This window comes from Tyto alba, unplaced genomic scaffold (genome assembly GCF_018691265.1).
Source record: "Tyto alba isolate M040663 unplaced genomic scaffold, T.alba_DEE_v4.0 Super-Scaffold_7, whole genome shotgun sequence".
Taxonomy (NCBI): Eukaryota; Metazoa; Chordata; class Aves; order Strigiformes; family Tytonidae; genus Tyto; species Tyto alba.
In genome coordinates this window covers 26,767,125-26,781,993 of record NW_024881328.1, presented here as the reverse complement: position 1 = coordinate 26,781,993, position 14,869 = coordinate 26,767,125, and the positions used below count along the sequence as shown (strand labels likewise).

Genomic DNA, 14,869 nt, shown 5'->3' with positions numbered 1-14,869 from the left:
ATCTGTGGATACTAGAATTTGCTTCCTTGGCTGTATTGTCTGTATTGTGGCCTAAATCACCAAGAGCTTTTTTATTTTAATTTTCATACAGACACTTATGTTTGTGTTGGCTGAACTGTTCCAAAATGGTAGCTCGCTTTTGAATTTGGTTGCTTATTTGGGTGTTTTTTTTTTAAAATAGGTTTAGTAGTAGGGAAGAACAGATGCTGATACTGCAAGATTCCAGTGAACTTAAGGAAGCCATGTCTCAAGATTCCCTTTTTTAAGATTCCAAGATAAATTTGTCTTCCACCCATCCCTTATGAAGCTCAGCTTAAACATGAAATAAATAACAATTTTTTTCAGTGGGAGTCATAATGCTTACTGTTACATCTTGCTTTGTTTTTTGTAAGCTAAAGAGATCACAGAAATGTCTTTGATTTGTGTTTGCACATTTGGGTGCTAAAGCTTACATAACTTTTCTACCTCTTATAAATGTCATTTTTTTTAGTTATAACTTTGCTGGACACAAAAATTTCAACCTGAGATATGATATCTAACGGGGTAACTAATGCTAAAATTATAGGCTCGCTTCCATGTCCTCTTCTGGCTGCTGCTGTGCTAGTTGTGAGAAGGTAACACTTCCCAGCTGTGGGTGACATGCAGAGGTTGCTGCCACCATTGAACACTGCCCAGCTGTTGTGAGCACCTTGTTGCCAGCTTCAGTTAGGAATGAGCTGGAGAGGTCTTTGTGGGAATGCACAGAGAGCGAGCAAAGTTTTTGCTATTTTTTCCCATTTGGTACTTGAGAAGAGGTAACCTTGTGAAAACTGACTTCCCTTTGTATTCCTTATGAAACTGTAAATCGACCTCTTTCTGATGATATTGTGAACTTTATGCTTATGAAACCTTTTCAGAGTTGCTGAAGTTTAAATAAATGCATGTATTATGAAATATACTTCAGTGCTACTGAAAAATTATAATTTGGAGTATCTATTAATATGCTTGAGCATTGAAATTACAAGTTATTCCTAAATGAATAACCTTAAGGTTTATAAGACAGTATTTTTATAAGTAAAAAAAATGTAGTTGTATTTTTTGATAGAGTTAAAATCCAAAGTCATTGTGATATGACACTTGTTCATGACTTTTATTTTTTTCTAAGTGTTTTTCTTCTTTTAGCGAGAAGTGCAAAGCTAGAGGATTTACTGTGATAGTGGATGGCAGAAAATCTCAATGGAATGTGGTAAAGACAGTTGTGTTAATGCTACAGGTAAATAAATTTTTATACATTCATAGTTGACTTACTAGTTTTATAGATGTGAACCCAACAGCTGTGCTATTGTAGAGGCAATAATTTCTTTATTGAGAAATAGACAATTTATGGCCTTTTAAAATTGCAGAATGTGGGTCTGTGACCGTTCTGTGTAGGAAGAAACAATCTGAAAAGCAGATGATACACCTCACTCGAGTAGGGAACAAATTCATTACATGCTGAGAACCCACAACTGTAGACCTTTTTTGTAAATCAGTTTTAGTTAAAAAGATATAGTAACATGCTCTTGGCATCACTGACTGTTAGTAGTGGGAATATGTGTAGGGCAACAGTTCACGCTAATAGGGCAGATGAGGAGGTTCTGATGTAATGTGCTGTACTATTTGGTTTCCATTGGAATTAGATTGATTCTGTTGTGTATAATGGTCCCAATGACAAATTATATTCTGCATAATATACAAAGTAGAAAGAGTGCCAATTGCAAATTAAAGAAATTCGTAACAATTTATTATTTTAGCTTTTCAGAACTGTGGAGTTACAGTAAAGTCTTATTTTTGCTAAACAGTATAGGTTATTTTCCAGTCTCAGTGGTCAAAGAAAATGTAAGATACAGCACTCTAGATAGATTAGAGAATTTGGACTACTACCTTTTTTACTGTACAGATGATTTTTCTTTATCAGAGCAGTTTTACTCTCATTCTTAGATGAAGCCTCAGAAAGTGTATCAGATATGAATAATTTCATTTTGTTTTCCTGCTGGCTCTTTGTTGCTTCTGGGTTTTAATTCCTGCTTCAAGGTGTCTTTCACATATTTTTGACTAGGATGACATTGCTATTAATAGTTGTAGTAATTGGATCCACTATATTCTGATTATGATCTTGACTGAGCTTTCACTTCAGCTAATATGCAGTTGTGACATTTAGTGGGAACTTCAGCTTGCAGGGAAGGTAGCTATTTGCCCAGGCTCAGATTTCACTGCCTTCCTGTCAGCACACTTCCTGCCAGGGTGAAGCCTGCAGAATCATAAATTGCACATCTGTATCTTTAATTTGAGAAGGAAACAATAAAGATTTTCCTGTGTAAACTGATCACTTGTGCAGACCACTTGATATTTCTCTCTTCTTAGACACATGTTCTCAAAAGTGGTGGTCGGACATCAGACATTTCTGTGTTAAAAATATTGTCTACTTTTAAGTAGTTTTTGCATAATCATTAAAATGGTGCAAGAATTAAATATCTTTTTTTTTCAGTGCTGTAATTTCTGAGTTGGACATACTTAACTTTTTCAGAAGTATATATCTATAAATAAAATGAAATATTTGAAGAGAAATGTTATGGATTGTCACCTTTATGTCAGTACTGTGATTATCTAACTGTTGCTTATTGCTGTAGCTGATGACTTGGGAATAATCAGGAGTCTCTGTTCTTTGATCTATATTCATTGTAACTACATAAAATCAACTTGGTACACAAAATTCCTGTTAGGTTGAGGAATGTTCTTCTGGTAATACTTTTACGATTAATATACAGAAATATTAATGTTCTACTCTAATCAATATCTACTAGAGAACTATAGGATATAATCTTGACACGTGATTTAATAACAAAGTACACAATTCTCTTCTAACTTTGATTACTGTTTCATTCTACGTAGCAAATGACATTGGTAGAAAGCTTTGTTGTCCATAACTTTTTCTTTTTTAAAATGAAATGCCATAAGTAAAATTATGTCTGGCCGATAGTTAATGTTTTTCTGTACTGATGTAGCATGGACTAATGGTTAGGCCTCAGAACTGGGAGTAATGTGGTTAGATTTTCTTTTCAGTTCTGACACTTTTTTCCTACGAAACTTAGTGCACTCTACTACAAAACAGCATTGAGCCAACGTGTGGCATAGATGCAACAGATTTATTTTAATTTCTGTCTGTAATTTTTAAGTTCTTGGGTAGATGATTAATTCAGTTCTCTGGCAGATGAAGGTTTAATCTTGAATGCTTTACTTTTTTTTTTTGTGTGTGTTTTACAGAATGTTGTTCCAGCAGAGGTGTCACTTGTTTGTGTAGTAAAGCCAGATGAATTTTGGGATAAGAAGGTTACGCACTTCTGTTTTTGGAAAGAGAAAGATAGACTTGGCTTTGAGGTGTGTAGAACTTTTGTCTCCTTCAATCAAAAATATAATTTCTGGAATACTAGAATAATTGGATGAAAATTAATATATCTTTAAAAAAATAGATATATTCCACATGCTTTGTGAATATCCTTAAACTACTGTGGTCTTCTAAATCTGTCCTTCTTTAATAAGAATGTTCAGTGAAGTAGGTCTCAAACTAAAACGTGTGGCATTTAATTCTTTGCTCAGCAAGAGGATAAAGCTGATTGATAAATATTGTGGATGTTTTGAATAAGAAATTTTTGTACAGGGTTTAGTGTGAATTTTTTTCATGACTTCTGTAATAGACTGTAGAGATGCATGTTGTATGGTATCACTAAATCAGAGGTAGCGATTTTGAAGAACGTCTTCAAAATCTCAAAACTACAAGACAATGCATATTGTCTTGTAGTTATTTGACATTAGTAACAAAGGTTATAGATCCCTTCGGTTTGCCAAATATAAGCTCATATTGTTCTTAGCTTGTGCATATAAGAGATTACACACCAATACTAGCAGTTCCATTTTTTAATCCTTTTGGGAGGTTAATGGAAAACTCAATTTCCCATATTTTTAGAAAATTATCTATATCATCAATCTTTCTAATAATTTTTGAAGCTAATTTTGTTTGAACTGCAACAGGCTTGCTGTGCTCACCAAATACTAAAATGTCTACTTGCTTTGTACAAATCTCTAGGAGACCATCTTTTTTGTGAAGGAGATTGAATAACGAAGTGTTTTTCAGCCTTGTGTAATTGTGTAGTGCTGTGTAATTCTTTCTGATAAGATTATAACATTCTTGAATTTTCCTATAGAAAACGTATTTCAGGGAAAATGGGAATTGGAAGGTGGCAGCTGAAAGGTTATGTAGCTGCTAAATAATATTAACCTAAAGACTCTTTCATCCAGATACAGTGCTGTTAATTCATATGAATTTTGTCTTAAGTCTTGTATCAGAATTTACCTAGGAAAGTATCTCTGAAGGAATATGGGGGTAAGGAGTAAGGTTCCTATTTTCAATCAGATGACAAAACCATTTTTTTTATTTAAATCTACTTTAAGATTCCTTTTATTACATCATTCTTTTGTAATCTGCTTTAGAGCCTTAGAAGTAAGGAAATTCTGTACATTTGCCTTCAGGTTGTTTATCTTACAGATGAAGATCATATTTCCTTTTAAGTAGTTCTTTAAAGACAGATGTGAAAAGTAGCCCAAGTTCAACAGAGCAATCTGAAGAATCTCTGAACAGCCACTTGTGTGTTTAAAAGTCTGCAGCCAGCAAGATACTCACTAGTACAGGTAGTGAAGTACCTGAAATTTTGCTTCTGGAAGTAGTTCCTATGATGATAATCTTGTGAGTTAAATTACAGTTAAACTCCCTTGGATTTCACAGATGTCTGTCCCTTCACCTCAGTCCCTTGAAGGGACTGGCAAGGAGGTGTGGTCAAAGTATGTTCCCATCTTGAAGTTCAGCATGTCATAGCTGCTTTAATCAAAAACATGAGTATGGTTGTGGCCACCTTTTATAAACCAGCCTATTGTTTGGAGCACATCCAAGATGAGAATTAAAGAAGAGACTGAACCAACCATCTATACACAAAAGGATGATTTAAGACCTTGTGTTTGGAAAGTGACTTAAGTTTGCAATATTCAGTTTCACATAGATGCTTTCAGGACATAAGGCAAACGCCAAACTCCAGAGAGTGGCAGCAATAAAGATGAATCCCCCCTCTTCAGCAGTCCCTACTGTGTGATTTAGGCTCTCTTTTCCCATCTGCACACCCATAAATGTCGTCCTTGGACAAGTTTAGGAAGCCTTTGAACTTGTGGTATAAAAGAATTTTATACAGTGGCTGTTACTGTACGCATCATAATATTGCCAGTTTGGAAATTAATCCTCTAGAAGATTCTTCCTGGATTTTTCTTTAATATGACTCAGCTAGAATCTATTTCTAGACAAATGAGCAGAAAGCCTACCGAAAATATGTTAATGAAGCAGGGATAATTTTACATGGCTACGATAATAAAAGGATTTTTTTGTTTGACTTTAAGGATTAGCTAACAGTCATTAAGTGATAATTCTGTAATGAAATTTAGTAAGCTTAGTAATTTTATGAAGCGTGCTCTGTGCCAGTGATGATGTTGGCATTGTTGGCACAGGCTATTGGAGTTGTGTAACTAAACATTTTGGTTTCTGTTTATAAACTTTTTTCGTTACTGAACCGTAAACTTTTCTCCCTGACCTGAAATTTTGATCTAAGATTCTCTTAAATTATTAATAGTTCTGAAGTTTTAGGAAGAAGAATATTTACAGTATTAGAGATGCATTTAATGTAAAAATGTATCAAAACGTGTCAATTGTAAGAAAGTAGTCAGTGAGGTATGATTTTACAAGAAAAATAATCATATCATTAAAACATAGCAGCTGCTTCTTAGGCAAGAGGAAAAGTTCAAATTAGTTCCCTAATGACTCCTTGTGTCTTGGCTTGATGCATGGGCAGTTCAGAAGTTTGTGTGAGTAGAGGATAATTACAGGTAGATGCTGAATTCTCATTTTGGTTGAAAGGTGTTGGCTCTTGAGTTTCCCGTCTGCCTAATTTAGCAGCAGTGAAACAGGGTGAGGCTGCTTACTTGTGTGAGGGGCTACCATCAGCCTTGGGGCAGTTGTCATCTAACTGATGTTGGATAACGAGCAGCTGTTGGTACAGAGTTGCTCTAGATGTTTTTAAAGAGACTGATACCATCCTAGCTCATGGCCTTCCTTGTACCTTGCACTTCCTTGTTTTTTTTGTGTGTTTGTGTTTTGGTTTTTGTTTTTATTTTTTTTTGTGTGTGTGTGCAGTAACTCATATTCTTAAATGGCATTCTTCATTAAAGGAGAGGGAAAGCTGAGAGAGCAGTAGGAAAAATCTTGTGCTTTCCCAGATAATGAAGAATCACCCTTGGTATTAGGCAAGCCTTTGTTTCTCACCATTCGTTAACTCTTGGTTATCTGTTAGTTGTGAAACGGGAAAACTGGCTCCGTAAAAATGACCCACCTTCTCTGTGCTCCAAATAATATTTCTGTTAGAGACAGTCTTTGCTCTGTTCCTGATACGAATGCAGAGCACTGATAAGGCTGTGGAAGCCTCTAGCTCGTGCACAGATCTACAGCTGTATAATTGTATGTTACTGGCAGTGATACAATAAGCAATGCCCAACTTGTGTTTTGGATCACTGGTTAGATTTGCATAACTATTAGGAAAATCCAAGATTGCTTTTGCACCAATGAAATAAATATGATCTAAAAATTTAAATAAAAGTATGAAATCTTTTTATTCACTTCAGCATAATCTAATCTTCTTTGAAGTAAATGCTATGTAACTGTAATTTCTAATTTCTAATGGGGCATCATATCTGCCTCCTATTTCCTGCTACCTGATCTGTTTTTAATACTTTGCTTAATATTGCCATGTGAAGGCATTAATCACAGTGCCTTCCTTTCTGTTCAAAGGCAGAGATCCTCTGCTTCAGAGTGAGATGTGGTGATGATGAGTTGCAAAGCACTGAAAATAAATGTGGGATATTAGATCAAAAGGCTGCTGGGTGAATAAGTATAAAGAGATGTGCTGATTGAGCTGAGCAAAAGTGCATATCCTTATTTCTGGTTAGTATTAGTGCTGGTTTTGGACCTGCCTTAGGTAATTCCCATTCATCCTCCAGCAGAGCTTTCCTCTGTCCCTTTATTTCTTTTAAAATACTTATTAGCAACCAGTTAATGTGTTCATAGAAGCAGTTTTTTCTGGTCCTGTGCCCATGCTTTGTAAAAGGAGAGTCTTAATAATTGTTCTAACGGTGTCTTTCAGCTGAAATATTGCTTATATTACACTGTAATACTTAATACAGTTAGTGTTTTTAAGTGAATGAAGAGCATGGTTTGAATATAAAAATACCTGTGATTTGGAGAGTTGGGAGGTGTTGCTTTTGCTTCTTAAATAAATATACATAGTGAGGTGAAACAAATGATTGGTTGTTAGTAGCTGTAGTGTGTTGTATTTGATTGTAAGCTTTGCATGTGGAGATAACTACAATAACTGGAGGAAAATATGTACCATAAAGGTACAAGAAATGTACAAGTTTGTACACAAGGCAAAGTTGCTTATAGGCTGGTGGGGGTGTTTTTTGCATATGCCATTAATTTAAGGGACTGGGAGGCAAAGTAACATTAGATCCTGGCTTAAATACTAGATTAATGCTTTGAAAATCAGTTTGTCAAAAGCAGGCAGGAGGAAGGTGTGCTTGCTGTTCTTATCCTTGTGGATATCATGGAGCAAAATATAAAAGTTCACTTAGGATTGTGAGATAAGAAATCAAGGGCTTTTAAGAAAAAGAAAAAAAGAAAAAGGAAAAAAAAATTGGTAAGCTACTGGGAACTACTTGGAAATATGAAAGTGTATAGCAAAAGGGCCTGGATAGTCCTGAACTCCAAGGTCGGAGTAGTTCTAAATGCTTCGTGCTTGTACTGTATCAGCTAACAACTCTGTCTCTAGTAATGGTGTCAAAAATTTCCTATGGTACTATATCAGCAGAATGTGCCGCAGAAAACCTCAAGTCTCTAAAGTCATCAAAATGCAGAGGAGTACAGAAACATAAAAATCACATTTTTCTGTGAAAATTTCCTGCATATCAACCTGTTTATGGTCTGTATACTTGCATATCAGAATTGCTCTGAAAGAAGTATTAGGTAGCTGACTTGACTTTACCATGTTACATAGCTGAAAAATAGCTAGTAAGATCTTGTAATTTGTCTAAAAGTGTAGAAACTGTTTTAAAAAGCAACTAGAAAGGCTAAATTCAATGTAATTTGGTTACAGTCTTTCATATCAGTCCCCAGTTCAAGTAAAGTAACTCTTCTCTAAGTCACTGGTACATACTGAAGTGTAGATACTTACCTTCATGAGACTACTGGTCTTTATTCTGAAAGTTATTACATGCCTACTATGTGGTTATAGCAATTCTTAATGTTCCAAAACACAAAAATCCCCACACCAAACACCTTTATGTGCTTTTTTTTCTGGTGCCATCGAAAACACATTGTGATCCAAAAGTTTCTACTGTGTAACTACAGGAGGTTTTTATACTGTTCTTATATTTTGAAAATAACCGTTGTTACTACATGTATCTTGGTATCTTCGTTTTCACTATTCTACTTGGAAGTTAATTGTGGCACAATTATCCCCAATTTACCTTTTAAGAATAATGCTAGTAAACAGAGTATTCCTCCACAGAATGGAGAAGGAATTAACACCTTGTAGGAAATATTTTTGTATCAGATCTTACAGTCCAGTGTTTTAATACTGAAGCACTCAAATTTGTAGCTTTCCTTGCCTTTACCCAAAATGTGTACGAGTTCCAATTTTTTATCAAAATACACCTCTATTTTAATCTCTTCATGTATCTATGCGGCTGTTTTAACACCAGAGGCAATGGCTTGTTTCTCTTAAAAACCTGGGCCAAATCAGGAAATTTGTTCCTGTGGAGCTGGAGTACATGAGCATGTGTTTACATCACATTTTAAATTAAGTCCTAAAGAAAAGTGTGTTGAAAAATACTAGCTTGTGTGTGCCTATTAGTGTCTTCTCTGGGATTGGAAAAAAGGGTGTACTAATTATTATCAGGAGTCCTGGAGGGGAGGTGAATGAGTGGGCAAAAACATGAGTGCTTCAAAGTGGGGATGGCAGTTACAGGGAATGGAGTTGAGTTTAGTGTATATCTAGATCCTGCTAGCTGCTCTTGGCTTTCTAGTATGACAGATTTCTGTGTGATACTGGCCAGATAAATATTTAACTTTGGTTCTTGTAATATTAAAGCAAATGATCATTGTATAGATTAGTGTTCCATATTAACAAATAACACTCTATCCCACTCAGTGTTTAATCAAATAGTGTTTCAAAAAAAGGATTTAAATAATTTGTGATCAAACAAAAGGATTTTTCTTGGGAAGAGTAAGTCTTTGCTTTACAGTTCCATGGCAATGAATCACTGTCAGACCAGATACTTGGGCACCTATGTTTTGTCTGTTAAAAGGGCCATAGTTATTCTTGAGAAATCACCAGGAGAGTTGTTGAGGTTGTATTTAAGTTTTTACAGCAACTGAGTTCACTGAAGAATAAGCACAGCTAACTTTCAAAAAAACAAATGCTGAAGGTGAATCTGATTGTGCTTTATGAAACAATTAGGATTCACAGTTAATTTTTAAAAAATAAATAAATTGCTGTGTTTTATACAAAAGCTGCCTTCAGTTTAATGTGAAAAATGTACATAGACATTCTTCAATTTGGATTTCTGCACACTCTGAAGTGCAAACATATTCTCGCAAAATATCTGCCTTGTTCATGAAAGCTTTCCCTGTATTTTTGCAAAGTTGTTTGGATATGTAAGCTGCTGACATAACAAATCATCAAGAATTAATCCACTGAGACAACGGCTTTAATATTGAGCCCAAAGGACTTTATCAAAATTCAGCATGATATCCCTATCAACCAAGCTTAAGAGAAGAGCTATCTAGGTAGGCTTCCCAATGTTTCGTAGAAGAATTTTTGAGAAATTAACAAAAACCTCCTCTACTTATGCCTGCTTGAATGAAATTTGTCCAAAATTACCTATCAGTGACCAGATAAGTATGATAAGCTTTTAGCACGCTTTATTAATGGTCTTTTATAAAAAGTATTTTAGGAATGACAGATTCTTATGTTCCAGTAAGTAAATGAAAAAAGTATTAAATATTTTGATGCTAGTTTATTAAAATGAGTAAATGAGGTGGTGATATGCTGTTCATATTGAGTAAATACCTTAATATAGTCTTAGAGTAGCTATGTTTATAGTCAGTTACACTGCAATATAATAAATTGGAACAGATAATTTAAACTTTATATATATTAGTGTATGCATAAATGTTCTTGCCATCAGTTGCTTTTCTATCAATTTTACATAATATCAAACAGGTAATGCTCTGTGTAATACATACATTATATTCTTAGAATCCTTTTCTAAAGATGCATTTAACTTCATGACTAGCATCACTTTGTACCCATATGATCATGAGGGCTACTTAAAATAAGTGAGAAACTGTGGCACATGTTGGCAATACACTTTTTTCAGCCCCTATAAACTTCTCAGCGGTTGGGCACACCTGGTAAGAATTATTTACAAAGAATTGTGAACTTGATCAGACTTTTTGGCTGTTGGATATTAGGTTTCTTGAAGTGTAAAAAACAAAACAAAAGCCACAAACTAACTAACCAAAAAAACCACCACAAAACAAAAAACAGACTAAGAAATTATAAGCAGTATAGATATGTGTATGTAATTAATTATTTCCTCTGTTTCCAGAAATGATTTTGTCAGGATTGGCTTTTTCTGTTCTGTGAAAATCAGTGTACTTTTAGGTTTATAGTGTTGTATAAATCTCAGTTTTTAATAAATATTTTTTCTAAGGTGACACCAATTATTCTTTTGAACTAAATCTGATTTTTTTTTTTTAAGACCTTTCCACTCCTATTAAAAATAGAAGTAAAAATATGATTTAGTCCTTTTATGGTGCTTTTATACATATTTCCTAGTGCAAAGTTTTTGCTCTGGTAATAGAAGTAGAATATTACCATCCAATTTTATATAATTTTCTTAATTTATCCCAGAACTGGAATGTATTACTCATTGATACCAAGCTACAAAGATTAATACAGATACTTCCTTCTGTCAGAAGATCATATGTTTAGGTTTAACTTGTTGAAATTTTGTATTTTTAAGGGACATGTGTGTTGTGTTCTTTTGGAAAGTACTCCTTATTAGATTCAGTGTTACTCCTGTGATATTCTACACTTAATAAAAAACACCTTGTTAGTGAAATTTCACACCATCCTGTCTTCCAGTAGCTCCTGGGTTTGACTGACATTTGTATTAAAGAGATTTTTAATTTCTTCCCCCAAGAAAGTTTGTTCAGATGGATGTTTTTAGCATTTTTGGGGGCACTTTTACATGTCCTATGGAACATCCAAAATTCTCCTCTGATCTTGATATCTGCCTACATCTCATTGCAGATGATAAATGAAAATAATTGTGAAAAACAGCAAATGATGTAGACAGAGAAGTCAGCTTTGTACAAACAGTATTCAAAGCTCTTTTATTGAGAGATAAGTATTAGTGGCACTGTTGCATGGGTTGAAATCATGTTACTAGAAAAAATAACTGTAGTCTCACTCCTGAAAATAAGGAAATTTTGTAGTTGATTTTTGTTTGGTAGTTCTTAAAAGGGTTGCTTTGATTTTGTTCAAAAATACAGCACTTCATCTTCTTATAAAACACTGTCCTTAGTTATTTCTCGAAAGGCTTTCATGATGTTTTAGCGGACCGATACTGTACAAAGCAAGTTTGCTGATTAGAATAGAGCAATGATGAGAGCTCCTACCATTCTTCTAGGTTTTAAAGAACTGAGTAGAGGTGATGATGATAGGGACTCTGGTTGGTAGCAAACAGGGCATATTTGAATCCTTGTACCACTGTCACCTTATTAGCTGTCACTGTTGGTGGGTTAAGTGGGAAGAGAAGCAAAGATTTAAAATAATTTATACTTTTTTCATCTCTCTTACCATCTGTCCAGATCTATTCATTTCTTCCTTAGGAAGTTTAAAATGTTCACTTTACCATCCAACTGTAATCTGCTGTTCAAAGGCTCTTACTTTGGGTTAAGAAAAGTGAGGGTTTTGTTGTGTTGTTTGTTTGTTTTTTTTTTTTTTTTTTTTTTTTTTGTTTGGGTTTTTTCTCCTAGAGTCAATAAGATTATTTTGAAAAAAAAAAAAAAAAATCGGTCCAGTTGCAAGCAAACAGTGGGATAATTTTATAACTGTAAATTGTCTTCATCCATACCTTTGTCTTGTCAAGAGTATTGAGAGCTGGTCAAGCAATAGAAGGCCATCATTCTCTTCGCAGATGAAACTACAGATGTCCTCTGTGGTTAGTGGTGTAGTGCAGTTTGGTAATGATAATTTTAGAGGGAAGGACAACAAATAATTCCAAGTATCCTGTTAACAAAGTATTAATCTATTGAGGATTTTGAAGAGCCCATGTAACTAAAAGCTTTGTGACTGCTGAGGTATGAAATTCAAATGCAAAGGTAGAACACCAATTCATAAATGAAAACTTCTTTCAGGATGTGCTAATCTGACCTTTTGTGAAAATACCAAAGACAGTTATAGTGATTGGATTTTGAGAAGTTTTAGAAATCTGTGACAGCAGAAGCTTGCATGCTGTAGGTGCTGAAATTAAAGTAGGAATTCATGTCTTTAAAAGAGAATTGTCTTACTTTCTCTGTGTGCAACATCATATCTACTGATTTTCCACATTTTTTTTTTCTCTTTGGCTCTCAGTCTATGTTCTTATGGACTATTAATCTATAGTAGCTGATTAAAACTGTTTCAGAAGCTTCCAAGAGGCAAATTGCACATTTGAAACCTAGAAATACCAAAGTTACTAACTTAAAGAATATGGAGGGTGTTATATTAGCACTGCCACTAGTCTAGGTCTAGAACAAGAGCTAAATTGTGCTCAGGAACCTCTTTTCTGCCATGTCCTTGTCAAAAATTCAAATGCTTGTTTAGTTTTTGAAGTCTTCAGACAGGGTTTCTGCAGTTATGCCAGTGAACAGTCAATAAACAGTTTTTTAAAAAAACAACCTAGAGAATGAATGGGTTTTGGAGCAGTGTCTTAAGTTAAAACAAGGCTTAGTATTGAGGTGGAAGTTTTTCAAAATTTTTCTAATAAGGTGCAAAAGAAATTTATGTTCTTTGACCAAATCTCCCTTGGTTGGTCTGTTTGTTTTTGTCAGAGGATTATTTTATCATATAGTCAATATATCTGTTACAGACAGGTTTTGTTTGAGGAAAAAAAAAACAAAAATGTTTCCCTGGTACAAGCTTATAAAGAATATGCCTTGACTGCTCTCCTTCCTGAAGGATCTCAGTTAAAAAAATCAGAAATAAGTGGTCTCAATGTAGTCCATCATTAAGGCTATTTGTTGGGTTTTTTGTTTGATTTTTTTTTTAAACAGGTAGTTCAGTGATGTGAACCAGCTACCCTATTTACCTTAGTTTCCACACCAAAATGTCCTGATTGAGTAAATTATTTTTTTCTTTTTTTATGAACTCATAGAGATGAAAAGAAACTATAAAAATGACTTAAAATATAAATATGTGCCTGAAGAAGGAAAACAAATGCTTTATTTTTCTTGGAGCCGGAGTCATTTGGCATTCAGGCTGGTTACTGGCATTACTTAAAGAAACTACAAGTTAATTCCATTTATGGCAGCTACATACCATTAAGAATACAGGAGAATAACCTATTTTTGCTGAATATTGCTGGAAGATGTTTCTGTACCTTAAATATTAGATTGTTTGAAACTACTCCAGATGAGACTAGATGAGGTCACTCAGGGCTTTATCCATTTGGGTCTTGAAAAACTTTTAAGGATGGAGGCTATGCAACCTCTACTTTCAGTTTTTAAAGATGACCAATGGTTGTTGACTTGAATGGCTTTTGATCTCAGAACCCATCTCAGAAACAAAGTATTTTCGTCAATGATTTGGTATATCAAATTGGTTTAGTGACCTAAGCAGGTCTGAACTATCCAGCAGTAGTGGAAGACAACACCACTGAGGTAATTTTAAGGAGAAAACCCCAAAGTTTGGGATGGATTTTCTGTTTTCCTGTGTCTGCAGAAAAGTGGAGATGGATTAGAAGAAGGCTCTTTCCACATACTCTTGTCTTCTGCAAGAATATATACATGTTCTGATGGGTTCTCAAAATTATCTCCTCTTTTTTCTTTCTGGATATATATGGAAGCAGACATATTGGCAATAGAGTTTTTTTCCACAGGAGTTTAGCATATCACGCATCAAAGCAACCTGTGCTGCCAACTTTTGGTTTAGGTTTATACAAATAATGCTCAGCTAGAAGCCTCTAGAATGCAGAAATGAAGGGAGGAATTTAGTCTTCTGACTGGCAGTGGACCTGTATTCCTTCGTTTCCTGAAGTGGTTGATGAACGTGATTTGTCTCCTGGGCAAATGACTTGGGCTTTTAAGCATACTGTGATTTGAATTTGACTACTAATGGAAAGAGTATGATTGATCCAACTCTTGCTGAGCATCTTTACACAGTGGATGCAGGCACTTAACTTTCATGGCACAAACTCACCTCTGGGACTGGAAATATTGTGAGAGAGTGATAAAATTACAAAGTGCTTTGTAGTATGATATCCTGCTACTATATTCACTAAAAAAAGAGCATGTGGTGTATGGTGTAATCAAGAAGCATTAGTTACCATTAGAAACAGATATGCAAGGAATGTATTTCTTTTTCCTATTGTAAATAGACAAGGTGGTACAGATTAAATTCTTACAGAATTATGCATGAGGTATACACTGAATATC

The 14,869-nt window shown here is 34.6% G+C and overlaps 1 protein-coding gene across 6 annotated transcripts in view; it reads left to right on the top strand.

Annotated features, from left to right (window-relative positions):
• The window catches only part of SESTD1 (SEC14 and spectrin domain containing 1), a 59,010-nt gene that overhangs the window by 20,252 nt on the left and 23,889 nt on the right, over positions 1-14,869 (top strand). For 4 of the 6 annotated variants that reach the window (XM_033010888.2, XM_033010887.2, XM_033010886.2 and 1 more), the window contains 2 exons: positions 1,162-1,252; positions 3,283-3,396. In XM_033010888.2, the coding sequence (XP_032866779.1) occupies positions 1,162-1,252; positions 3,283-3,396 (205 nt within the window). Of the gene's footprint in view, positions 1-1,144; positions 1,253-3,282; positions 3,397-14,869 lie in introns of all 6 variants that reach the window. The other 2 variants (XM_033010890.2, XM_033010889.2) reach the window with 2 other exon arrangements.